Raw genomic sequence first — 27,189 nt, forward strand, 5'->3', positions numbered from 1 at the left:
GAGTGTCTTAGAAGTATTCAAACACAACCATTGGTTTGGATGTTTACGCAAGTAAAATATTGGTGTGGAATGTTACTAAGTGGGTACCAAATTTAACTGACTAGAGAGCAGATTAAAAATAATTTTGGGCCCAATATGCTGATTATTTTAATTCAGTAAGTTTGTAGTGGGGCTTCATAATCTGCTTTTCAAAACTATGTTCAGTGTGATTCTGATGTAATTAGCCCTTAAGAAACTCAAAGATGCTATGGTAAAGCAAAACAAAGAGCTTGGTGAGAAGAGGAGATAAAAGAATAGGTAAAAAATTGACTAAAATATAATAAGAGATTGAATTTATGGCAAAGGAGAACAATGACAATATTTGTAAATAATCTGTACCCCACACACCTACAAAGCAAAAGCTAAAAAGGTGGGATTGTAATTCATTCTCCAAGCTTTTGCTGAGGGTTTGCTGTGGGTTTAAAATAAATAAACAAGCAAATAAAATTCAAAGTAACATCTGTTATCCAAGCCTCTAAAATTGACAATCCAGGTGGATAATCAAGCCACCTAAACATGAAACAACCAATTATACAAACAAATCACAAAAAAAGTAGTATAAACTAACAAGTTTTTGACAAAATTATCAACTACATTTAAGCGCTAAAGGAACCTAAGATTCAAGTTTTTATGATGATTTCTTGAAGAATCAGTCCCACGTATGGTATGGATATGAGGACAAACAGGATGTGCTATTTACTTAAACATCTAATTATATCAAAGTATAAATCAATAGGGTTGATACTAAAAATCAAATGCTAAGTGGGTGTGGTGATGCACATCCTTAATCCCAGTGGCCAAGGAGGCTGAGGCAGAAGGATTGCAAGTTCAAAATCAGCCTCAGCAACTTATCAAAGCCCTAAGCAACTTAGCAAGATCCTGTTTCCAAATAAAATATAAAAAATGGGCTGGGGAGGTGGCTTGGTGGTTAAGTGCCCCTGGGTTCAATTCCCAATACCTTCCCCTCAAGTCAAATGCTACAAATATACTATTTCTTATTTCCTTGACCCTTATCTGAAATGACATCTTCTTAAACCAGAAATGGTTTAAGAATGTGCTTTAATAACTTTTATCCCCGTTTCATTCTCATTCTTAGATTACTATGATCCACACTGGTAAATGGGAACAGATAAATGTTTCCACCACTCACAAGTATAGAGACAGATGCATGGAACTTAAACATGTATGTTGTATAAAGAAAATCTAGTTTGACCAACTCACCTTTCCAGCCACAAATGGCATATCACCCAAGCATAATCGATAATGTGGTTGCGCACCAAAATAGTTTCTAGGACCTTTCTGAATGAAAAAAAAAAAAAAAAAAGAAAAGAAAAGAAAATTTAATTTATTCACATGAAGATAAAACCTGTCTATATACCACTAACCTGAGACTTCAGCTTACTACATGGGTTACTTAACTTGCCTCACCTATACTGATATTTTATTCTTAAGCAAGTCCCTAATAAAACTTGTGAACATGTATCTTAGCCTATGAAAGGTGAGGGGGGAAAATTATCTAACAAAACAGCAGTTACAGTCTAAGTAAAATAAACAAACAAACAAAATACAGATACATAAAGCATTATAAGAACAAAAGGTAATTAATGCAATACTTAGTATTATTTATACAGTGTCCTATAGTTCTGAAATGTATCCTTATATATTATCTCACTATCAGGGTAAAAAGTTAAAAGTAAATATTATTTATCCTCACCTTGTGAGTGAAGAAACTGAGAATAAAAGAGATTCACTCTCCCAAGGTTGTAGCACCACACGGTTTATGAGTATTTTCACACAAATTACACCAAGTAATCAGCACTTTGTCTGACTGGTTCTGTTTTCATACCTTTTCTGGTGGTTTTGACTTCTTTTTTTTAATTTTTCTTGCACTGGGAACATATGAAGCTGCATTATCTTCAAAGATAAGTTTATTTGTTTCCAGACCAGTCTGCAACTAGGAAAAATTTAAATTTCAAGTTAATGATGCAGAAATAAAAGTTAAGATTCAAATTTGAAATCTGCCCTGTAAAAGCTCTTAAAAACCAACATTAGTATCCGACTAAAAAATACATAGCTGGATAACCAAGTTTTGAGCCAATCTTAATCTTGTTCACTTTTGTTAAATTAACTCCAATCTTTCTTTTTCCCTGCACTGTATGTTATAATTTGTCCTTTTCCTAAGCTTAGAACCACAGCTCCACTATTTGTAGTTGCTTCATAAACTTCATCTAGTAAGTTAAATGCAATGTACAGAAGCCCAAACTAATAGTTTGAGAGCTACTCTTTTCAAGGATGTTATCTACCACAGTGCAAGCCAGACTCAATGCAGCTGGAAAGCAAAATATACTTCTTCCTTTTCTTAAAAATTCATACACTGTAAGAAAAAGGAACTGGAATTGTATGTTCAAAAGTACCAGAAGTTATTTTAGCAAATGTTATCAAGTACTTTTTCTATAGAAGCTTGGTATCTACATTAATTTAAAATAATACATTATGGTAGAAATTCCACAAGCAATTACTAAGAATTTTTTTTTATATCAATTTCCCCTAAACATTCAACATTCCTTAAAAATATATTAAAAAACTTGTCTATAATTACGATTCTTTTAATTCTGCCTCTATCAAAAAATGTCTGGAATTTGAAAAAAACTCAAGATTACAAGGCTTCTCTTCAGACCCGATTCTGAAACTTCCTGGTTAAAGAAATTTATATTTTTAAAAGTTCTCCAGAAAATTCTGATGGAATTGTAACAAACACTCAGAAGCAATGGACTGAACAAAATGAAGCAGACCATTTCTATTATTTTCCACTACTATACATGTCAGGAAAATAATCTAATCACTGACAAAAGAATACTGAGATCCCTACCCTCAAGAGTATTTATACACTTTCACATAAACAATGCTTAATACATAGTTAATTGACGAGATGGAACATAATGAATAAAATATTACTACTCTAGAAGACTTATTGTGCCAATGAGCATGAACAGAAAACAAAAAAATTTTTCTGAATTCTTTAAAATTCTAGCTTATTTAGTTTTACCTGGCAGTTGTCTTATATTTGTGTGCCAGAATTTTAACATATTTGGGGGGTTTCATTATCACTTATCTCATCTGATCTCTCCAAAACTAAGATATAAAATGAAGATCCTTTTATCAATGGAAAAATCTAGGCTCTTATTGGTTAGCTTGACCAAGATTATACAAATTAGAATTAGCTAACTTCAAACCACATATCATTGGTCATTGTTCTACAATAATAATGTTCTATCGTAACTCAAAACCTCTACTGATAATACATTACTCAGCAGTTAAGTACTTTGGTCCTTACTTTTGACAGCTAAATGAAAAGGAAAGCCAAGGTATCATGAATTAATTTTTAAACTTCATAAAATAATGAACTTATAAAATCTTGTATTTCGTATATAGTGGATTCAAGAATTCATAGGTTTGCATGCTATAAGAGAGGACATGGAGCCTACCCTAAAGACAGAATAGGCAGAGAAAATTTGTTGAATGTCAAAAATAAAGACATGGGTTACATATCTCAGAAAGCACAATGAGAAGAAATAGATCAGTTTAAAAATTAACCAAAAGTAAATATTTGAAAATATATTAAATTAATGCATTCAGAGAACTAGAATAGGAAACATTAATATTCCTGTAATCACGTTTATGAGGTGAGCCCAGGACACTTTGCCAGGTTGAACTCCTAATTATTTTGGAATCAGGACCCACTTCTTGTATACTGAGAAAAGGTACACATAAATGTCATCAACATAAAGATCTTGGCAAAGTGAGAAAAATATCTGAGAGATATCTGACCAAATAACCTCAAAAGGGTAGTCTCCAGTTAACATCAGAAAAATTTGGGCTAGGGTCACAGCTCAGTGGTAGCATGCTTGCCTGGCATATGTGAGGGGCTGAGTTCAATCCTCAGCACCACATAATTAATAAAAAAAAATTAAATTTAAAAAACACAAAAGGTTATATTTTATTAAGACTTACTTCAAATCTAAATCTCTAGAAATTATAAAAATTTCTCAATGTTTTTGTGAATCCATATTGCCTCACCTATTCAACCTGGTTACCACTGTAGAAAAAAATAAAAAACTTAAAATAGGTTCATTTTCCTGATGTGGTAACTTTGTGAACTTGTTTGAGTCACTAGCTACCGGGCAACTCACTATCTTAACTGCTGTACTAATATCTTCTTGATTGTCTTACAAAAAGAAGTACTTCTGTGGTTTATTCTTTACTTTCATATTTTTTTTTTTGAGTGCTGGGGATCGAGCCCAGGACACCCTCACATATGCTATATAAATGCTCTGCTAATGAGCTATATCTGTAGCCCAAGAAGCGTGTGTGTGTGTGTGTGTATTATGTGTGTATGTTTTTGGCACAACCCAGGGTTGTTCTACCACTGAACTTCGGTGACAGCCCTTCTTATTTTTTATTTTGAGACAGTGTGTCTCTAAGTTGCTGAGGCTGGTCTCAAACTTTCGATCCTCTGCCTCATCCTCCCAAGTTGCTGGGAGTATAGGCATGTGCCTCTGCTCCTGGTCCAAGAAGCTAAGAGATTCAATTATAGTTTTCAATCATTTCCTATATTGCCCATGATACCTAAGTTTTATATGATACATTACTTTATTATGTGTAATTTGAAACATGCTAAATAGCTACTCAAATTTTCATTCTTTGTTAAAACATATGTTCATAATTTTCTACCTTAAATTATATCTGAGAATTTATATACTGTACTATTCTAAAGAGCAAATAATCTAAAATACCCAAATACAACTGTTTATTTATATCCAGAATAGTAAAAATGTAAAGCCTACGTAATCCTATTTCAACTTACCTCAGCTGCCTTAGCTTGCATACGTTTCCTTTCCTGTTCTTCTTCATGGAGTTTTGCTTCCAATTCTTGCATTTTTTTCTAGTGATAAAAATATCAAAAAGTGTAATAGTGAAAAGTATCTTATCTATAAAATTTTAATATATCAAACAGGAAATGTTATAAATTTTAAGCATGGTTAATATAAACTTGTTCACTCCAATAATGCCTCTGGGCTCAGCAGCATCCATGACATACTCTTGTGATCAATTAATAGTCATTTATGAGGTAGCTGCAAAGAATTATAGATAAAACCTATAGCCAAAAAACAGAGGTCTACATGAAAGTAGATAAGTTACTTTGATGCTGTTAACCTGAAACTTCACTTAGTGGCATTAAATACCTCCCAAGTGAAACAAAATAGTGCAGAGAACAACTTAAACCAAGTGATGCAAGCCTTAAGTTACCATTTAATCTTTAAAAAATTATAAAAAGAACTTCTTTATGCCCATTAAGATTGAATATTCTTCTCCAATCTTTTTTATTTTTTAGAAACTCCTATACATTTCTTTGCCACAAGATCCCTTATTGCTATAAATATTCAGTGATATGAAATTAATTTAAAAAAAAGGTCACCCAGTATTATGCATTGAGTAAGATACATTCACTGACTTCTGCAAGGGCCTGCATTGTGGTAAGTTTGTTATACTCCTGTTCAAGAAGATCCAGTTTTTCAAGTTGGGTTTGAACATGTGTTTGATCATGTTGTCGTTCTCTTTCTAGGGAAACCTGGAAAATATTATTAAATATAGTATGATAATTTGATGATCAAAAAACCAGAAATTATCACTGAGAATATCTTTGAATACACAGTATGCTTTTTGTCTGGCCTTTCAGAGAACTACTTAGAAACAGAGAAGTTCTAGGAACATAACACTAGGTTGAAACCACGGGGAATAAAATAATGATTTTATAATTTGAAGGGAATATTGACGTTCCTATAGATTATTTTATATACATGTGGTTTTACATAGTGAGACTGTCTTTACACCTGGGACAGCAAGGATTTCCTGGACATACAGGCCATGTAAATGCACAAATAGTAAGTATTACCAATTAGTTTGGTACTCTTAAGTAGTTAATCTCTTAATTAAGGCAATAATTAGAGGTTTTGTGTCTTTTTAGATTCTCTCCAAATTTCATTTAAAATGGTTTTTCTTTTTTAATCTTCTTTCCTTCAAATTTAGAGTAAGAGGTTTGAAAAGCCTGCTTTCTATATGTACTTAAGGACCAAAAGTGACAGGGTAAACCATTTACTAGGGTAAGAAGTGGAAATATAGTAAATTAAGATCTATTAAAAGAAAGTCATAGCTAAGTACCTGAACTTTAAACACTGTATCTTCATATGCAAGTCAATGACAATGGGAAATCATACTAAAAGAACTTCGAAAAAGACAAAAACAATACAAGGTAATAATTTATCATTAATTTGTGTGAACTACTAATTTTCTTCTATACATTCTGGTGCATATCTGAAGCTCTTGAAGAATACACTAACTTAAAAATTAGCACAAACCACACTTTACTTCCAGTATTGGTGCCATTTCTATTAAACTACCTTTATTAAAAATGGTATTTACAATTTACTGATGAATCAACAACTATAATCAAGATATTTATTCTCTGTCTACTAGTTATCTTCCAGGTACATTAGTCAAGATACCTCAAAAGTTTTCTTAATAAACCAATACCCTTTCCCTTTACCCCACCTGTCACAGAAATGTTAGACAAAACACAGCAAATTATAATAAAGTGTTACATAGAACCAAAAGCAAATAAAGGAATACTTAAGTCAAATATCACATGAGGTAGTACAGGAGATCTGGCACGTAAGATGGGCAGGTTTATACCTGGGCAACTCACTACCTTAACTGCTGTACTGATATCTTCTTCCTGTAATCAGGTATAAACCTCAATGAAGCAAGAATACCACACCAATATAGTAACTAAAATCTGGCCTCAAATCAGGAAAACCCATCAAGTGACAGCAAAGGCAAATGCACATCTGCCTCATAAAGGCTGCCCACATAATTTAGAAAGTGTGGAATTTCCAACAAAACTCCAAAGAATATGAGTTTGCTGTAAGAAAGAAAATAAATGCTCCCCTAAAGAAAACACCAAAAGGGGGAATGAGTAGATGAACCAAAAAGATTAACTTTTGAAAACATCAAATAATTTTTTAAAAACTGAGAATTGTTTAGTGCTTAAATAGATCAAAGGAAGAAATACAAACCATAGAATAATAATACACTAAAAGAGCAAAAATGAATGGATAGAACTTTTTCATCCAGTTAGAAACAAAAATACTTGGTCACCATAATAAACTCAGGAGCACAGTGAAGAGATGTAGAACGTGTATGAGACATCCTTTCAAATATTGCTGTATGATTTTTCAGATATTTCCAAGTTTGGCCTCTACAACTACAACTGAAAGCATATATACTTTTTCTCTTTTATACTGCAAAGAACCTTTCATGTCAAGCATGTAAACGAACTGTGAATAAAGTGAAGATATTCAGAAGTCATGGTGTTCATGATAAATTCAAATTCCAGTCACAGCAGGAAAAAGGGATGCTTTAAAAAATATGTTGTAGATAGAAGATGCTAACATCCTCTCACAAATGTGCAAGTCACTTAAACATGAAAGACCTTTGGTGTAACACAACAGAAATATTTTGTTAAAATAACAATTGTAAAGAGTTATAAAAGAATCATGAACCATCAAATCTGCTTCATTTGACATATTTAAGAGGTTCAGAGAGTTAAATGATTACTTACACTTTTTATAATGCAGACTATGTTATTGTGACTTTAAAATATCTCATAAGAGAAAAATAGGTCTATATTTAAATGAATTTTCTGAAGAACTGTTCCGTTCTTGAGTATCAGTCTGTGAGGTGCCATACCTGTTTTTCTAAGACGGATGTCCTTTCCATTTCTGCATGCTTTATCATATTTCGCATGTATTCCAATTGTTTTTCCAAAAGATTACATTTATTTTCTGCAGCTAATAACTGGGATGTCAGTTCTAAAATGAATACATAAGAAAAGTAGAAATCAGCTCACCTATAGAATAGTTTTAACATGCAGTTAATAGGAATGGGATCTACCGTGTTTACAATATAAATGGCATATCCCAGTGGCCCTAGAAGACTTTTTGAATTACTTTGCAGTTGCCCTAGAAGCTTTTTTTGACTTTTATATGCTGGTCAAATCTACCTTATAGTAAATACAATGCATGACATCAGTCAGCACTTACTCCTTAAAATGTACCTGGAATATAATGTAATTTTGTTTTGAAGACAATGTACACTAGTAGAAAGTGCTAATTTGGAGTTTCAGAATAATTTTACAATACTTATTTTGACAGAATTTAATTCCTTCAGAATTAAACAAACCTTGATTGTGTTTTGATTCTTCATTCTTTGAATTCTCCCTTTCTTGAATCTGTTCATCCAGTACTTTCTTATACTCAATGGTTTCTCTTGACAAGGTTTTCACACTTTCTTCTGCCTGAATCCTTTCAAGTTCCAAGCGACGGATCTTATCTTGAAGATTCTTCAGAGCAGAAAAGATGGCTGCCAAGTATAAAGCAAATACCATAAAATAATAATAGGTATGAAGAAAATCACTGAAAAAAATAGAAACATGATTTTCTGGTTATCTGGCTTATCAATTAAAGTTTAAATATATTTGCATACATTTTTGGCTAATCTCTTTTCCAAGAATTTCCTTTATCCATTCTTATGGGAAAAAGATTCCTTCCCTCTATTTTATTGTCTTCCTTTAACCCTAGTTTTGGTATTTATTGTTATTTTAATATATAGGTTTTCTGATTTTTCATATAGTTTTATCTAGTATTTTCTCAAGTTCTACTTTTTATGTATTTACTTTATATGTAGAACCCAATCTCACATTAGAAAAACTTTATATCTTCTTCTTTCATTATTCTTAGTTTCATACATTTTTACATTTAAATATTAACTAAAATATTTTTATTGGAGGAATAACTTTACACATCAAATTTATCATATACTAAACTCATGTATATACCAATATATAGAGATATTATTTATATCTACTTCCCCAAGACAGTTTCTGAGCTTTCATCTATTTTGGCATTTTTAATATTATGAAAGTATCTTAATTATTAAAGCTTTATAAACTTCAATGTTGGCACCACCTTGCCATATTACAGACATCTTTAAAATGTTTCAAAACTATTCCTATCAATTAATTTAGAATCATTTTGCTTAAGTGTCAATTTATTTATTTATTTATTTTTTTATTGATTATTTATCGCATTACATAGTTCATGATATATCATCTTTCATACATTAGACTCAAATTGTGCTTTGAACTCCCATTTTCACCCCAAATACAGATTGCAGAATCACATCTGTTACATATTCGCATTTTTACATAATGCCATATTAGTGACTGTTATATTCTGCTACCTTTCCTATCCCCTACTATCCCCCCTCCCCTCCCCTCCCCTCCCATCTTCCCTCTCTACCTCCCCTGCTGTTGTTCAATTCTCTCCCTTTTTTTTTTTTCCCTCCCCCTTGCCCCTCATAACCTCTTATAATTTTATGTATCCTTGAAGGTCTCCTACCATTTCCATATGCTTTCCCTTCTCTCTCCGTTTCTCTCCCCCCATTCGTCTTTGTTTACTGTAGTCTTTTCCTCATGCTCTTTCTTCCTGTTCTGTTCTTAGTTTTTCTCTTTATATCAAAGCAGACATTTGGCATTTGTTTTTTAGGGCTTGGCTAGCTTCGCTTAGCATAATCTGCTCTAATGCCATCCATTTCCCCGCAAATTCTATGATTTTGTCATTTCTTAGTGCTGCATAATACTCCATTGTGTATAGATGCCACATTTTTTTTATCCATTCATCAATTGAAGGGCATCTAGGTTGGTTAAGTGTCAATTTAAATGAAAATTCATGTAAATTGTAGAGGGAGAGATGCCAACTTTTTAAGAAACAAATCTTTTTATTTAACACCAGGTACACTTTTCCTTTTATTAATGAAATTTGTTCATTCACCATCCTTTTTTTTTTTTTTTTTTTTTTTTTTTTTTTTTTTTTTAATGCCTGGAACATAACAGGCCCCATGTAGGAGATTCACAGATTTTATTATACACAGTTTACTTATTCTTGCTGGCATCATCCTCAATGAGACTACAACGTAACTGGAACAAAAGCAGACGTGAAATACACATACACATACCTAGAAATCTGGAAAAAAAAAAAAAAACCCAAAACAGCTGAAAGAAGATATGAAAAGGTACAGGAAAAGAGCTCAGATATCAGTTTAACTTCCTCTGATGTCAACTAAGTTTAACCTCTTTTAAACCACTAAGGTGCATGTATGTGTGTGTTTTAAATTTAATATGCTTACTATACTTTAGTATATACGTAAAACAGCTCTTGGGAACTGTTTGCCTAACTTATACATCTCTTTTCCTGGGAATTCCTCCTTACCTTAACATGGCTGTAATTCTGATTTATTCCTTTTTTACCTTTTCACAAATCTTGCTAATTGATCCATAGCAGACATCCAGACAATAGCTATCTTCTTGGGACTTTTATCCAAAAAGCTAAAGCTAGAATTTATCAATTTAAGCTCAATTTAAAAATATGGTGGCCATGATTCTTGCTATGTTGAAGAAGCTGGTCAACGGCAAAAGGGAACAAAGCTATTGAAAAAAATTAAAAAATAAAAAAGATGGAGTGAAAGTGCTGGGTGCTGATTATCTTTGAATCCCTAGTTCCCCACATTCTTTTTTTTAAAGGCAAAACTTAGAATTTATTTGTTAAAGTGATGTAAGCCTAAATTCTAGAATAAATCAGTTTCAAAACTAGTTCACAAAACCCAGAATCATGGCTCAGAGAGTTTATTATGCAGCATAGCACAGCCACATATATCCAAACCAGAAATAATGCTTCCCTGGGATCCCTGGGACTTTGACTATGCTAGACAATCTGTGAAATCCACAAACTATTTAAATAAACCTCCTCTTAGAATACAAAACAGGATACCTCCAAACAGAAAGAGCATATTTTAAACCCTGAACACAAAATGGGAAGAGGCTGGCAGAGAAGGGAAAGATGGCAGCAGCCTCTGAGGAGCTAATCAGAGCTGTCATCACTCTAATTACTATATGGCTCCTTTCTCCATCACTTGCTTCATTTACTTCACCATTTTCTGTTGCTGTGCTCTTAGTAATCTTGGACGACATGCCACCCTCACTCTCATCTGCTGTGCTTTCCTGGGAATTCTGGGACATAATCTCTTCACCTTGCAAGTCCCAGCTTTTAAGACTGTCCAGCCAGAAAGCCTTTCTGCAACTGATGAGGACTAGCATGGCTTTGACTCTGCAAACTACTTAGAGCTCCAGGGTTTTTCTGAGCACATGTTTAATGAGTCTCATGTCCTGGTGAGTCTTGGAATGCCCACACAGGTGGTGAAGCAGCCTCACATCCAGCTGGAAGGTTTCCAGTAAGCTCAGCACACTGGTTTTCAAAAACTGATGTTTAGGAGTGACCATACATTGCTTCAGAAATGCTTCCACAAAGAGATGCCCACACTTCAAATATACATGCAGAATATGATGATTATCAAATACTTTCATAAGCTTGATGGGGACCCTGAAGTCTCAAATAGCCATGTTCCAGCAGAGGAGCTTCTCTTCGTGAATCTGCTATTGAGTCTGCTGCTGTGCTAGCCTGGAGATCTTTCACTGTCTTCTCATGTTCAGCATTATCACACAGAAAAAAAAAAATGACAAAGGTGTGCCTTCTCAGGGAAGGAAATGTAGCAGAAGATGCACCTTTTGAAGAGTTGATCAGTTCTGGGACACCAATACTAGTAATCTCCACTATAGCTTTCAGAACATCGTCTGTGTGCTCCAGGTAGACACAAAGTATATCATGCATGCAGCTGCTCACTAAAGAAGCTGTTCTTCTCTTTCTCCCCATGTGACCACACTGGACAGAGGTACTGTTTGGCCAGGGAAGTAATTTTTTCTTTCTTCATAGCAGGAGCTATAGATTTCTCCAAAAGTACCATTGAAAATCTGTTGAACTAAAGACCTCACTGGAAACTGAAAATGCTGGGATGAAAATTCTGCAAGTAACTGAAACTCTGACTGACCAATTCCTCCAACGGCTGCTTGTGGTCTGTTTGCTTAAGTCAGCTAGTGAGGATCTCGAGGGCTAAGTACAGTATGATTTCCAATGTGAAAAATTCCACTCCAAGCAAAAGATCCACGAAAAATTTGTAGTAGGCTCTGATAACAGGAAGCCATTATGTGGTACTCATGAGCCTTCACTCTTGGTCTATCAACTTCACCATGATCCTCAGCAACTAAGCACTGGAAATAGTTGTGTTCTCCAGATGGTTACACATCAGGTTCAGCAGTTGAACAACACAATGAACCATTTCTGGGGCAGACCTCTGATGGAGATGTGAGAATCCAATATTCTGGTTTCCTTTATTCTTGAGAAATGGGTTTCTCTTGGTAAAGATGGTGTCAGCATATTATCTAAATTGTGGGAGAGATCTTCCAGCAAGAAATGTAGCTCAGCAGGCCCAAGCTACACAACTTCTGTAGCTTCAGTGTGCATTTCAGTATCTACGATGGATTTGGTCACAAGTTCACAACGCAGAACAGAAGGCCTCAATGTTAGCCTCTCAGAAAAATACACTGTAATTCTGTAGTGACACTGATGTCTTTCCTCCCTTCCCTGTGAGCTCCTTGTCTACTGGCCTCTACCAGTCAGCACAGCATCATATTCCGAATTATCTTCTTTTGCAAATGTGTCAGGGAGCGTGCTTTGTAGCCACCTGCTTTTTGTTTCCTTCCTCTATCTTATCTTTCCCCTTTTTCCTTCTTTCTCTCTTTCTTTCTGAAGCAGGAGAGCTGCTATGAGGTGTTATATCTAAAGTTTCCAAGTCAAAATTTGCAAGAGAAGGAACACAGTCTGGGGGTGACTGCCAAGTAGTTTTCCAGGATTTCCTGCAGTTCTACAGTGTCCTTTAGTCGAGAGAGCACCTTGCCCTTCATCCCATGTGATATTTATCAGCAAAAGGCATTTGAAACCTCTTGGAACCAGTTGAGGGTAGGAAATATGAGTGAACACATGTATGAACACTCCTTAAGAGACATAGACTCTAACTTCTCTCCAAATTCCAAATCAGTAAGAAATATAGGACAATGTAAGAGACCAATAATTTCCTCCAGGTTTCCTTTATATTGTCTTGCCACACAAAGTCTCAAAAACAGGAAATTGGGAGCCAGGCACAATGGAGACACTAATTTCTGGCCTGCTTCCTGTGAAGTCATTGGACCACCCTCTTTTGAGAATTTCTGAGAGAACAGTGGCAGGAGGTTGATGAAGATCCCATCACAAGTATAGTATTCTTCCAGTCCACAGAGAGTTTTCACAGGGAATGGAAAGTCACCTCCTGGAACACAGAAGTCTACCACTAAGTCATCTTGGAAATCATTAAAGATGGTTGGTCCAATCCATTCCAAGATTACTCAAGTCAGCTTCTCTTTTTGGATTAGGTTGGCAAACTCCTCATAATAAAGTGCATAGGCCTGAGGAGACTGTTCACTACAAGAATGAACCAACCTCAGCAAGGAGGTCACCTATGTACACTTCTCATTGCTCAGCTCAGGTCAACTCTCCTTTGGGTCAAAGTACATTTAATTCTCTCTGTTGCCACGATACCAGCCATACTGACACCACAAATAACCCCAATATGTTTGTACTTAAATATGGTTCTAGAGAGCTGCTTTTGTACCACCAGATGCATGACATCCTGGATGTGGCTGCTGGCTTCATGATGTTTGCTAAATGCCAGAATGCTGAGAATATAGAAGAGTTTTTGTATTTGCTGAGGGGACATATTATCCAGACAATCTAAAATGCCCTTCACAAAGATGGCATTCAGCCTCATAGGAGTTGGATTTAATACTAACAACCCAAGGAGGGCTTACAATGCAGTATCAACTTCCATTTCATTCCCACTGCAGACGTAGGTCACTATAGACATAGGGCACCAACTGCTTCCTGCTGGCAGTGATAAAAAACTTAAAAGAGCATTAAATTTATAGGAGACTGACTGCCAAACAAATTTATATTCTGATCTTGAGAGTAGAACAAACTCTGAGCAAGCAACAGAATGGATGGACAAATAACCTTCAGAATATTCAATATCTATAATGAGTATAGAAAGAAACTGATCTTGAATGTAGCCTGATTTAATCATTTTTAGTACCCTTTCAATGTTCTTCTTTGCCTGAGTGTTGGTGCTATAAATGATGAAAATCATTGCCTAGTTGAAATTCTTGTGCTCAGACACTGGGGCAATGTTTGCAATTGCCTTAATCCAGTCTTCTGAAATGATTTTCTCAGATCTAACAGTCAACTTTAAGATATCAAAGAGAAGGATTTGCTCATCCTTCACATTCCTACGTGATTTGGGAAGCCTGAAACTATGATGTCAAAATAAAATGCTGTGCATCCACCTACTCCTGAAGCTCAGAAATTACCTCACATGCTTTGGTGGCTGTCAGGAAATGAAGAATGAACTTGACTATCATAGGTTTAAACCATCCAATCTGATTGAGGACAGTTGACCCATCACCAACTGGTGGACCTTAGATAGGAAGTTTGGGTCAAGTTGGAGGCTGGAAAAAGACATCCAGGATTGGGACTGTGAGGGGAGTATTCTCCATTAATAGGTCATCAGCATGCTAGGCATCCCCTGAGATCTCAGGTTGCCTGGTAACAGTCATGCTGCAGATACAATGAGTGAGATCGATCAGCTGCATGATCTTGGTGGTGAGGTCCTTGCCATCCACGATTCTGTCAAGCCATTTTAGGTGACTGAAAATGAATTGAGGCATGTTGATTTCATTACTGCTCACAGTTTTGAAAAAATATTCTGGCAACTTTTCAAATAAGGTTTTGATAATAGCAGGCTATATGTCAATCCTCAGAAGCAGTTTGATTAGGCTCTTAGAGAAAGATCCACCCACACTGGCTTCCTCATTGTGCAGACGTTCACAGGACAAGAGGCAGTTCCTCAAACTGTCATGGTCTTCAATGTAAGATTCCAGGCTATGGAGAAATTCTTCTATCACTCTGGGATAAGAAGGATATTTTCTCAGTAAACAAAATAGCTTCTTTTAGAAAACTATCTGATCCACGGCTAATTGATTCTGATTCTCTCTAGTTTTAAGAATAAGTCCTGATCTTAAGAAGACTTACAAAGACAGTGTCATTTTCTTCAACTTCATTAGGAACATTAAGATTCCTTTCTCTTTTTGGAAAGTGGTTGCTTCCCAGCTGTGGAGGTATCTTCCCTCAAGGTCTCCTTATCCTCAGATTTCGACAGCCTTCTTTTGGAAATCATTTTGAATGAAGTTCTCCATACTTAAAATTACACCCCTTGCTTTCCACTTTCCTGCCTGGGGTGATGTTGCTTTGGTTCCTCACATTCTTAAAGTCCACTTTTCTTTCCTGTTCTTGGTTGTTTAATCATCCAGTGCATGCTTATAAAACAAAACCATTCTTTTTTACCAAAGTTAATTCATTGGTGGAAACTAGTTAATAAATTTCCATCATTTATAACTAAGTTTATATTAACTGTACTTTGTTTTCTGAGCTCTTTTAAAAAAGAAATCTGTTATCAGAAAGATACAATGCTTTTATTCTACCAATGGCTAGTTATATATTTAAAAAACATAAAACACAGATGTACACAAACACATCCCTGAACACATTTTCTGTCAAAATAAAATTTTATATAAGAGAGTTAATAGTAAACTTTTACTTCATGCCTTTATATTCTAGTTTCCTAATTAGAGATTTTTGGAGCCCAGTAATTACTTTACATTTTGTATCTTCATTTGAAGAGCTATATTTAGTATATATTTTCAGTTTCATATTTACTTTTTTCTTACAAACTTGTTTTCCTTCTAGGTTAAAAGACATTCTAGATGTCTAAGTGATGGATTTTAAGAGTTTTTTTTTTTTTTTCCTTAGAAAGATCTAAGAATGAGCTATTACTTTTTCTCCCTTCTATTGCTCTGTCTTCTATGAGTTCATAAACCACTGTGCCAATTTCATTCAAGTCACATGGAAAGACCCCTAAATGAAATACACTATAGGTAGAAATAATGCATGCTGTGGTTGGATATGAGGTACCCCCAAAAGCTCACATGTGAGACAATCCAAGAAGTTTCAGAGGAGGTTGGTCAGAGGAGGTTGGCTTTGAATTTATGATCCTCCTGCCTTGGTCTCCCAAGCTGCTGGGATTAAAGGCTTGTGCCACCTTTCCTGGCCAGTTCAACAAATATTGATAGACAATATCCGATGTGCAAGGCACTATGTAAGATGAAGTATATTAATTAAGAAAGCCTCCAAAGTCAGGGAACTATATCATCCAAATTCTAGAACAAATGTTGTCATCTACATTCTTCCCACACCTGGTTAAAAAAAACAAAAAACAAAAAAAGAAGTATATAAAAATAGAACATTGTGGATATACTCACATCATTTATTACTATGTACCTCAAAGTATGGGGCATGAGCCTATGACAGGCAGGATTCACCAGACCTTTTCAGGCTCTACTGAGGTAAGCACTATTTTCATAACATAAATGGAACTTCTTTTCACTGTGTGGACACTTGCAATGATGATGCAAAGTGGTATTGAGTAAAACTATAAATTTTTAATTGACAAAACAAAAAGCTGGTTTTATGAAAAAATAAATAAAATTTACAAACCCTTAGCCACTCTAATGAAAAGGAGAGAGAAAACTCAAAATTACTAAAATTCGTGATAAAAAAGGCAATATCACAACAGACACTACTGAACTACAGAAGACAATTAGAAGCTATTTTGAAAATTTATAGTGTAATAAAATAGAAAACCTTGAAGATACCAACAAATTTCTAGAGTCACATGATCAATCCAAAATAAATCAGGAGGACAAACATAATTTAAAGATCAATTTCAAGCAAGAAAATAGAAGATGCCATTAAAAGCCTACCAAGAAAAGACCCAGACCAGACAATTCACAGACAAGTTCTATAAGACCTATAAAGAATTAATACTAACACTCATCAAATTATTCCATGAAAAGAAAAGGAGGGAACCCTTCCAAACTCATTCTATGAGGCTAGTATTATCCTGATTCCAGGACACCAGGCAGAGACACATCAAGGAAAGAAAATTCAGACATATACCCCTGATGAACACAGATGTAAGAATTCTCAATAAAATTCTGGGAAATCATATACAAAATCATATTTAAAAAAATAGTGCACCATGACAAGTGGAGTTCATTCCAGGGATGCAAAAAGTTGGTCCAACATATGGATATCAATAAATGTAATTCATCACATCAACAGACTTAAAGAATCATATATCAATTAATGCAGAGAAAAAATACAGCACCCTTTCATGTTCAAAACACTAGAAAAACTAGGGATAGTAGCAACATACCTCAACACTGTAAAAAGCTATCTACAGTAAGCCCAAGGCCAACATCATTCTAAACCGAGAAAATCTGGAAGCATTCCCTCTAAAAACTGTAACAAGACAGGGATGCTCTCTTTCTTCACTTCCATTCAACACAATCTTTGAAACTCTAGCCAGAGCAATTAGACAGACCAAAGAAAATAAAGGGCTACAAATAGGAAAAAGAAGAACTCAAACTATCATTATTTGCCATTGACATGATTCTATACTTATAGGATCCAAAAAACTCCACCAGAAAGCTTTTAGAAGTAATTAATAAATTCGGCAAAGTAACAGGATATAAAATCAATACCCATAAATCAAATGAATTTCTATACATCAGTGCTGAAGCCTCTGACAGAGAAATTAGGAGAACTACCTTCATTAACAATAGCCTCAAAGAAAAAAAAAATACTTGGGAACAACTTAACAAATGAAGTGAAAAACCTCTACAATGAAAACTACACAACACTGAAGAAAGAAATGAAGAAGACCTTAGAAGATGGAAAGATATCCCAAAGTCTTAAATAGGCAGAATTAATACTGTTACAATGGCCATACTACCCAAAGCACTATATAGATTCAATGTAATTCCAATTAAAATCCCAATGTCATTCCTTATAGAAACAGAAAAAGCAATCATAAGAGACCCAGAATCACCAAAGCAATCCTTAGAAAGAAGAATGAAGCAGGAGGCATCACTATACCAGACCTTAAACTATACTACAAAGCTATAGAAACAAAAACGGCATGCACTGGCACCCAGACATGTAGACCAATGGTATAGAATAGAAAACACAGAGACAAACCCACATAAATACAGTTATCTCATACTAGACAAAGGTGCCAAAAACATACATTGGAGAAAGGATAGCCTCTTCAACAAGTGGCGCTGGGAGAACTGGAAATCCATATGCAGCAAAATGAAACTAAGCTCCTATCTCTCACCGTGCATAAAATTCAACTCAAAGTAGATTAAGGACCTAGAAATTAGACCAAAGACCTTGCACCTAACAGAGGAAAAAGTAGGCACAAATCTTCATCACGTTGAAGTAGGCCCTGATTTCCTTAACAAGACTACTAAAGCTAAAGAAATAAGATCAATAATCAATAAATGGGATAGATTTAAACTAAAAAGCTTCTCAGCAAAAGAAAAGAGAAGAAAAGAAAAGAAGCAATCAACAAGGTGAAGAGAGAGCCTACATTTTGGGAGCAAATTTTTGCCATATACGTCAGATATAGCACTAATCTCCAGGATATATATAAAGAACTAAAAAAACTCAACACCAAAAAAACAAACAACCTAATCAATAAATGGGCTAAGGAGGTGAAATGACACTTCTCAGAAGATATACAATCAATCAACAAATATATGAAAAAAATATTCAACATCTCTAGTAATTAGAGAAAGGCAAATCAAACAGATTTCATCTCATGCCAGTCAGAATGGCAGTTATCAAGAATACAAACAATAAGTGCTGGCAAGGATGTGGGGGAAAAGGCACACTCATACACTGCTGATGGGACTGCAAATTACAACCACTATGGAAAGCAGTATGGAGATTCCTCAGAAAACTTAGAATGGAACCACCATTTGACCCAGTTATCCCACTCCTCAGTTTATATCCAAAGAACTTAAAAACAGCATACTACAGAGACACAGCCACTTTAATGTTTATAGCTACACAATTCACAAAAGCTAAAATGTGGAACCAACCAAGATCCCTTCAATAGATGAATGGCTAAAGAAACTGTGGTATATATGCACAATGGAATATTACTCAGCATTATAAGAGAATAAAATTATGGCATCTTCAGGTAAATGGACAGAGTTGGAGAATATCATGCTAAGTGAAATAAGCCAATCCCAAAAAACCAAGGGCCAAATATTTTCTCTGATAAGTGGATGTTAATCCATAAGGGGAGAGGTGGGGTGGGGCATGGGAAGAGTGGTGGAACTGTGGATGGGGCAAAGGGGAAGGGAGGATAAGGCACAGGAATAGGAAAGATGGTGAAATGAGCCGAACATCATTACCCTAGGTACATGTATAACTAACTGAGTGAACAGTGTGACTCTACTTCATGTACAACCAGAAGTGAAAAATTGCGCTCCATTTGTGTACAATGCATTGAAAATCTTTCTGCTGTCATGTATAACTGATTAGAACTAATAAAAAATAAATAAATGTAAAAAAACTATCAATTTTTTAGCTCAAATAAAGGTAGTGGTACTTAACTAATTTTAAGCTTTTCTTGTAAGGAAAAACAAGCCACTATGTCCTTATAAAGTAGTAAAAATTGTTAAATCTTGATCATTAACTACACATCTTTTATTAATGTATAACAAAAAAGTCATGTACACATCAAATATACATATCAAAGGGTGATGGTCATGAAAAAGATTTGCCTGAAGGTTCTAATAGTAAACTTAACTGAAATCATTTCCATCAATGAATACCATTTTTATATTATTTTAATAAATTAAGGTTAAGTTAGATACTGAACAGTCATTTTCTCAAAAAATGTATGAAGTGATGCCCCCCCCCCACACACAACTTCTAAGATCTAACTATACTTGCTCATGGTATAAAAATTCAAGTTAAGGGTTTATAATTCTACAAAACTGAACTATGCTGTGAGCTTTATAGCTTCCCAATATAAAGACTTTTCTTTTGATATCAATTATATTTTAGTGTAGTTTTTTAATGCTGTATAATGAAATATGGCAAAATTTAAAAGATGTGAATACATTAACATATTGATATAAAAACCATGCTTAGGTAATAGGCATTCAAAGTTCAAAAAGGATGAATGAATTCCAGTGTCACAATTTACAGAAAAGTTAGCCAGTAGACCTAACCTTTTGTTTCACTAACCTCTGAGAATTTGTCTACCTGAATGTTTTCTATATTACTAATTGATAAAGGTGTTTATATGCCTATGGCATACATATCCTACTAAATTCTACTATATCTGTCTACCTAGATTATTTATGCAAATAATGTGATTTACAGTGAATCCCTATTTCACTTTGGGAAGGCTGGAATTTTGGTAATTGTGAATGGTTGCTCAAGTACAAAATACGTTTATGACTAATCTCCTATAAAAGCTCTAGTCTAAGGGACTGGGGTTGTGGCTCATTGGTAGAGTGCTTGCCTAGCATGCATGAGGCATTGGGTTCAATCCTCAGCAACACATAAAAATAAAATAAAAATAAAGGTTATTGTGTCTACCTACAAATAAAACAAATATTAAAAAAAAAACAAAAACGCTCTAGTCTAAGTCATATAGGAATGGCCTTTCCTTGGCAACACTTTGCATGTTGTGCAACCCTTTGGTAGACATGTGAATTCTGTGGTGTGTCTTTAACAATCCCCCTTCCCCTAGTAGTCTGATAAACTTTTATGAATTTCAATACTTGATGCAAAACTCTTTATAAGATACCATGAAGATGAAAAAATAATGTTAATTAAATTAACTAAATGATTAAAACAAATGATAGGATGTTACACATTAGAATAGCAGTTAAAGGCTGACAATCTAAAAAAAAAACAACAAAAATTGTATGATATTCAAAGAACATCATAGGTTAAAAAAGCGAAAAAATATACAACTGAAGCCCACAAAGGAGCAAAACCCCACTAATTTTCAGTTATAATTTCTTAAAAATAAGCACAAGGGGGCTGAGGTTATACCTCAGTGGTAGAGCTCTTGCTTTGCACGTGTGAGGCCCTCGGTTCAATCCTCAGCACCACATAAAAATACACAAATAAAAATAAAGATACTGTGTCCATCTACATCTAAAAAAGAAAATTTTAAAAAATAAAAAATAAATAAAAATAAGCACAAGGGGCTTGGGTTGTAGCCCAGTGGTATAGCATTTACCTAGCATGTGTAAAATACTGGGTTCAATTCTCAGCACCACATATAAGTAAATAAAATAAGGGTCCATTGACAACTAAAAAAAATATTTAATAAAAAAAGCACAAAATAAAATAACTATGCAACTGAGCTCTTAACTCTGTAGGAACACAAGACCCGAGAATTACAAATTAATACTTCCACTACAATATTATATCTAGTTCTGATCTTCACATCTGTGGAAACAAAAAATTCAGAGTACAGCAAAGTATTAAAGAATGAAGGATTAAGAAAAATTAGAGGGGAGGTGGATTTTTTTTCACAGAGCAATCAGTAAAATTTTCAGCCCAGTAATGTTAACAATAAAGCTAAAAATCTGTTTTTGCATCACTAGTGATTTTAAGGAATATGAAAGCGGGGGGGGGGGGGGGGATGGAGATGATGGGAAAAACAAGACAAATAACATGCAAAACTGTAAATAAGTTTGTTTTACATCTTTAGAGAATAGCATGGTGAACTATTTTAAAAATGTCTCGGGATATTATCCTATTGTTATATTGTATTATACAGGTGGCCTTCAACATCCATTGGTAATACAATGGTTTTCCAATCAAATGATTATGAAAACCTTCCCATCCCACACCAGATACCAAAATCCATAGATGCTCAAGTCCCTTAGACGGAATGGTGCAGAATTCACATATAATCACCACATATCCTTCCACATACTTCAATCATCCCTAATAGAAGAATTGAAATGCTATGCAAACAGTTGTTATGATGTGTTATGGAATAATGACAAAGAAAAAAGTTTACATGCTTGCTACAGATGTAATTTTTTTCTCAAATATTGCTGACCAGTTCGTTCAATCAATGGATTCAGAACCCAGAGATATAGAAGACTTTTACAGTGTTTTCTTCCATCAATCCAACAATACCTGCTTTTCAAACGAAAGGACAGACACCAAAATCATCATCCCCTTTATATCCACAAAAATTAAAGGCTTTAAGTTATGAACAAAGGATTAAGATATTTCAAAAACAACACTGAGGAGGGCAGAGAGGTATGTGCTGGAGAAGCTAAAGAAAGACCTCTTGATGTAAATAATATATATTTGCTTTAAAGAACAAGTATAATTCCAGACAAAGAAAATATCAGTATGAGGCTGGGGATATAGCTCAGCTGGTAGAGTGCTTGCCTCGCATGCACAGGCCCCAAGTTCAATCCCCAGCACCACAAAAAACAAACAACAAAAAGCTTTTTCATTGCTGGTTGGACTGCAAATTGCTGCAACCAATATGGAAAGCAGTGTGGAGATTCCTTAGAATACTTGGAATGGAACCACCATTTGACCCAGCTATCCCACTCCTTGGTCTATACCCAAAGGACTTAAAAACAGCCTACTATAGTGACATAGCCACATCAATGTTCATAGCAACACAATTCACAATAGCCAAACTGTGGAACCAACCTACAGGCCCTTCAATAGATAAATGGATAAAGAAACTAGTATATAAACACAAGGGACTATTACTCAACAATAAAAGAGAATAAAATTATGGCATTTGCAGGTAAATGGATGGAATTAGAGAATATCATGCTAAACGAAGTAAGCCAATCCCCCAAAACTAGGGGCCAAATATTTTCTGATAAGTGGATAATAATCCATACTGGGGGCAGGGGCATAGAAGGAAAGATGGTGGAATGAGAAGAACATCATTACCTTAGGTACACATAGTATTGCATGAATGGTGTGACCCTACTGTGAGTACAAGCAGAAAAGTCAAAAATTGTGCTCCATTTGTAATATAATGAATCAAAGAGCATTCTGCTGTCATGTCACTGATTAGAACAAAAGTTAAAAAAAAAAAAAAAAAAAGAATACAAGTAACAATGTTGGTGAGGACGTGGGGAAAATATACATGCATACATTGCTAATGGGACTGCAAATTGGTACAATCACTCCTGAAAGCAATATAGTTCCTCAAAAAACTTACAATGGAACCACTATTTGACTCAGATATACCACCGCTCAGCATTTACCCAAAGGATTGAAAATCAGCATATTACAGTGACATAGCCACATCAATGGTCACAGCATCTCAATTCTCAATAGCTAAGCTATGGATCCAGCTTAAGTGCCCTTCAACAGATGATCAGATAAAGAAAATATTGTATATATAAACAAGAGAATATTACTCAGCCATAAAGAAAAATGAAATTATGGTATTTGTGGGTAAATGGATGGAAGTGGAGACTTTCATGTTAAGTGAAAGGAGCCACTCCCAAAAAAACCAAAGGCCAAATGTTCTCTCTGATATGCAGATGCTAACTCACAATAGGCAGTGGTGGAGATCAAGAAGGGGAGGTTTACTGAATTGGACTGGGGAGTCAGGGTTGGAGGGGGAATGGGAAAGACAGTAGTATGAATTGAACATAACTTTCCTATGTTCATATATGAATACATGACCAGTATAACTCATACCATGTATAGCCACAAAATTGGGAAGTTATATTCCATGTTTGTATGATATGCCAAAACACATACTACTGTCACGTTTTACTAAAAAGAACAAATTAAAAAAGAGAAATTAAAAAATAAAAATAATATAAAAAAAATTTTCAGTATGAGAGAAAACAAGGGAAAGGCTTGCAAACTTCAAGTTGATATGATGTGCAGAATGGAAACCTAATCTCTGGCTACTCTGGTGAATTATGATACATAGCAAAAAGGACTTTCAGAGATGTTAATAAGGTTATGGCTCTTAAGATACTGAGACTATTCCCGAACCTAACTAATTACATGAGTAGAAAGTTTCCTCTAGTTATGGTTACAGAAATGTAGCCACAGCAGAAGTCAAAGAGATTTAAAGCATATGAGACCTGATTCATTGTTGCCATAGGAGACCAAGAGGAAAGTATGAGTAGGAATAAGAAGTCTAGAGAGGTGAAGACTGGTCCTGACAGCAGGAAAATGAAACTGTAGTCCAGCAGCAACAAGGAATTGAATTTGGCCAAGAATATGAATGTGTGGAAGCAGATCATCCCTAGCATCTCCAGAGGGAATATGCCCAGTCAATACCTAGATTTGAACCACATCAGACTGTCAGCAGAGAAGAACCCACCCAGATTTCTGACCTATAGAAAACTACAACATGAATAATTTGTGTTCTTTAAAGTGGCTTAGTTTGTGGCATTGTGTTTATACATTTATTGTGTCTGGCTTTAACCTAGAGGCCCTCTAACATCAAGCCACATCCCCAGTCCATAAATAAATAAATAAGTAAATAAATAAATAAACATATTTATAAAATTATATATAATATATAAATATATATGTATACCTATTTATTTATTTATATTTTATGACTATTTTATTTATTTATTTTTTATATAATGCTGAGGATCAAACCCAATGCCTCACCCATGCTAGGCAAGCACTCTTGTCAGATTGCTGAGGCTGGCCTTGAACTTTCTATCCTCCTCCTCAGTCTCCTAAATTGCCAGATTACAGCTGTTCGTGGTATTTGTTAAGGCAGGCAAGAAAACCAACAGAGGTACATGTATGTCACAATGTCTTCCACAATTATGTAATTACAATGTGCCAATTAAAAATTAATTTTAAAAAAGAAAATTAACATAGATGTCAAGCTCTAAAAACAAATACATTTCAAGTATCGAGAACAAAGAATGTTTAAGAAAGGAGGTGGGGATGAATTTACTAAGGCAGACAGGGTTTAAGTTGTAGGAAATCTAAGACTTCATTATTATTATGTGAGCCAGAGAGGTGCTGAAACTTTGTTTAAAGTGAGAGACATAATAAATGATAGTGATGTTAAGTGGGGATCAGAAGGAGACGAAAGGCATAGATATTTGTTAGTTTTCTATGAACATATCAGATAATAGATAAGAATGTGAATGAAATCAGAATAAAAAAAATGCTTTTGAGATACTGCATTTTACTGAAGTAAAAACACAGTCTAGGATCCTGATTCATGTTGAAGATGATAGACTAGTGAGGTACGATTCAAAGTACTTTATCTTAAGTGATGTGGTAGATGATTATGTTCACCAATCAAAATAAAGAGCACCCAAAAAAGCATATTTTTAGTAGGCTAAAAACAGGCAGTAAAGGGGAAAACATATTTCTCAACTTTTGAAATAACGGAGAACAAAAACAACAATTTTAAAGCAGCAGGTAAACAAAAGCAGCATCTTTTTATCAGGGTTTATTACCTCTACTATTGCTTTCTGGATAGGCAAGGGTAGGCTTATTTGGAGAGCGCCGTAGATCACTATTAAGGAAAGGCTTATCAGATGGATATGATACATAAGGAGATGAAGAATGGCGAACCACACCCCTATTAGACCTTGATGGTTCAGCTGAGATGTTCTGAAAAATAAAAATACAGAAATTACTTTTCAAAAATTGAAACCATATTCATGACTTAAAAATTGAACTGCCTATATATTCTTCTGATAAGAGACAATGGGAAAAAAGAGCCCAATAACTATACACAGTAGAATTCAACCATCATTTATTTTAAGGAAATACAACTTTAAAAGTGTTTCATATTTGTCTAAATGTAGCCATATGCCAAACACTACAAAGAATACTCTCACAATCTAAATACAAACACTGTATAGAAAAAAAATGGTACTCAACAAATATTGTATCTTAAGTATATACCATGAAACATACATTCAGAAAAGTAATATACAGAATGAGAGATTGCTACAAATTACTCTATTCTCAAATGCAACAAAACACTTCTTAAATATTTTAGTGTCCAAAACTTAAAAAAAAGAGAGATATTGTCCTTGCCTCAAAGGACTTATTTTAGTTAGAAAACAGGGAAATAATCAGAAAACATAAAGACTTATCAACATTCATATATAAAACTTTATTTCCAAACATACATCATCTGTCATGAATGGAATTCTAACAAATTTAGGATTATGTTCCATGATATGAAAATTATATCAGAAAATTATATGATATATTAGAAGATAATAATGGACTTTCTTTGATACAGTGGAGAAAATAATCAATAAGTTGAAGTCTATGGTAGAAGTTGAGACTATGACTGTTCTAAATTCTCAAACATCCATTTTTCTTTTTTCAACTGCCACAGGAAAGTCTTACCTTTTGAGAACTGCACTTTATAGAGTACTAAATAATCTGTGTTCAGAAAAGCACAAAGGAACAATAAATATTAATAATAACAATAAACAACTTTGTGGAATAGACAAACGCTATCAAAATACATATATTTAAATGTTACTAAAACCAAAGATTCTACTTTCATGTTAGAAATCACATAAATTCTCAGTTGATTTACAAAAGGAAATATGAAACATACACTATTGCTGTGAAAACAAGAAGGTAAATAATATGATCAAGATAAAGATATTCTAGAAATGAAAAACTAGATTGCATTATAATATTTTTCAATGTAATCCACTTCATTCAAGTAAAAATTCACATGAAACAAGAATGAGAGCATTGAATAACATTCATTATCCAGCAAAGAATAATTATTTTATGGCAATATAAAACTTCATCAAAAACCATGGCAAACATACTTCATTTTGCAAAATTTGAAACAAAGCCCTCTGCACAACTTCTAATTGATGTTCTTAATACTAAATTGCATCTCTTAAATTTAAGCATATTAGGATAGCGAAAAGAACAGATACTACAATTGAAAAGAAAGAATCCAAACTTCACAGATTATGATTCTCTAAATAAAAAACACCAACGAATACTAAATTATTAGAATTAATTTGAGCCTGGAAAGGTTACTAGGTAAAATTCATTAACAAGAATCAGTATTTCTATACAT

General features: G+C 34.3%; 1 protein-coding gene and 1 pseudogene across 3 annotated transcripts in view; both read right to left on the bottom strand.

Annotated features, from left to right (window-relative positions):
* The window catches only part of CEP57 (centrosomal protein 57), a 39,389-nt gene that overhangs the window by 6,499 nt on the left and 5,701 nt on the right, over positions 1–27,189 (bottom strand). For both annotated transcript variants that reach the window (XM_081281635.1, XM_081281636.1), the window contains exons 2-8: positions 25,580–25,736; positions 8,338–8,517; positions 7,846–7,967; positions 5,552–5,668; positions 4,904–4,981; positions 1,886–1,993; positions 1,261–1,338 (exon numbers count right to left, since the gene is read on the bottom strand). In XM_081281635.1, the coding sequence (XP_081137761.1) occupies positions 1,261–1,338; positions 1,886–1,993; positions 4,904–4,981; positions 5,552–5,668; positions 7,846–7,967; positions 8,338–8,517; positions 25,580–25,736 (840 nt within the window). The remainder of the gene's footprint in view (positions 1–1,260; positions 1,339–1,885; positions 1,994–4,903; positions 4,982–5,551; positions 5,669–7,845; positions 7,968–8,337; positions 8,518–25,579; positions 25,737–27,189) is intronic.
* Positions 12,037–15,369, bottom strand: LOC308634551 (Fanconi anemia group D2 protein-like; annotated as a pseudogene). Its single transcript has one exon. The product of its transcript is annotated as a Fanconi anemia group D2 protein-like (transcript).

This window comes from Spermophilus citellus (assembly GCF_964194105.1).
Source record: "Spermophilus citellus genome assembly, chromosome: 2".
Lineage (NCBI taxonomy): Eukaryota > Metazoa > Chordata > Mammalia > Rodentia > Sciuridae > Spermophilus > Spermophilus citellus.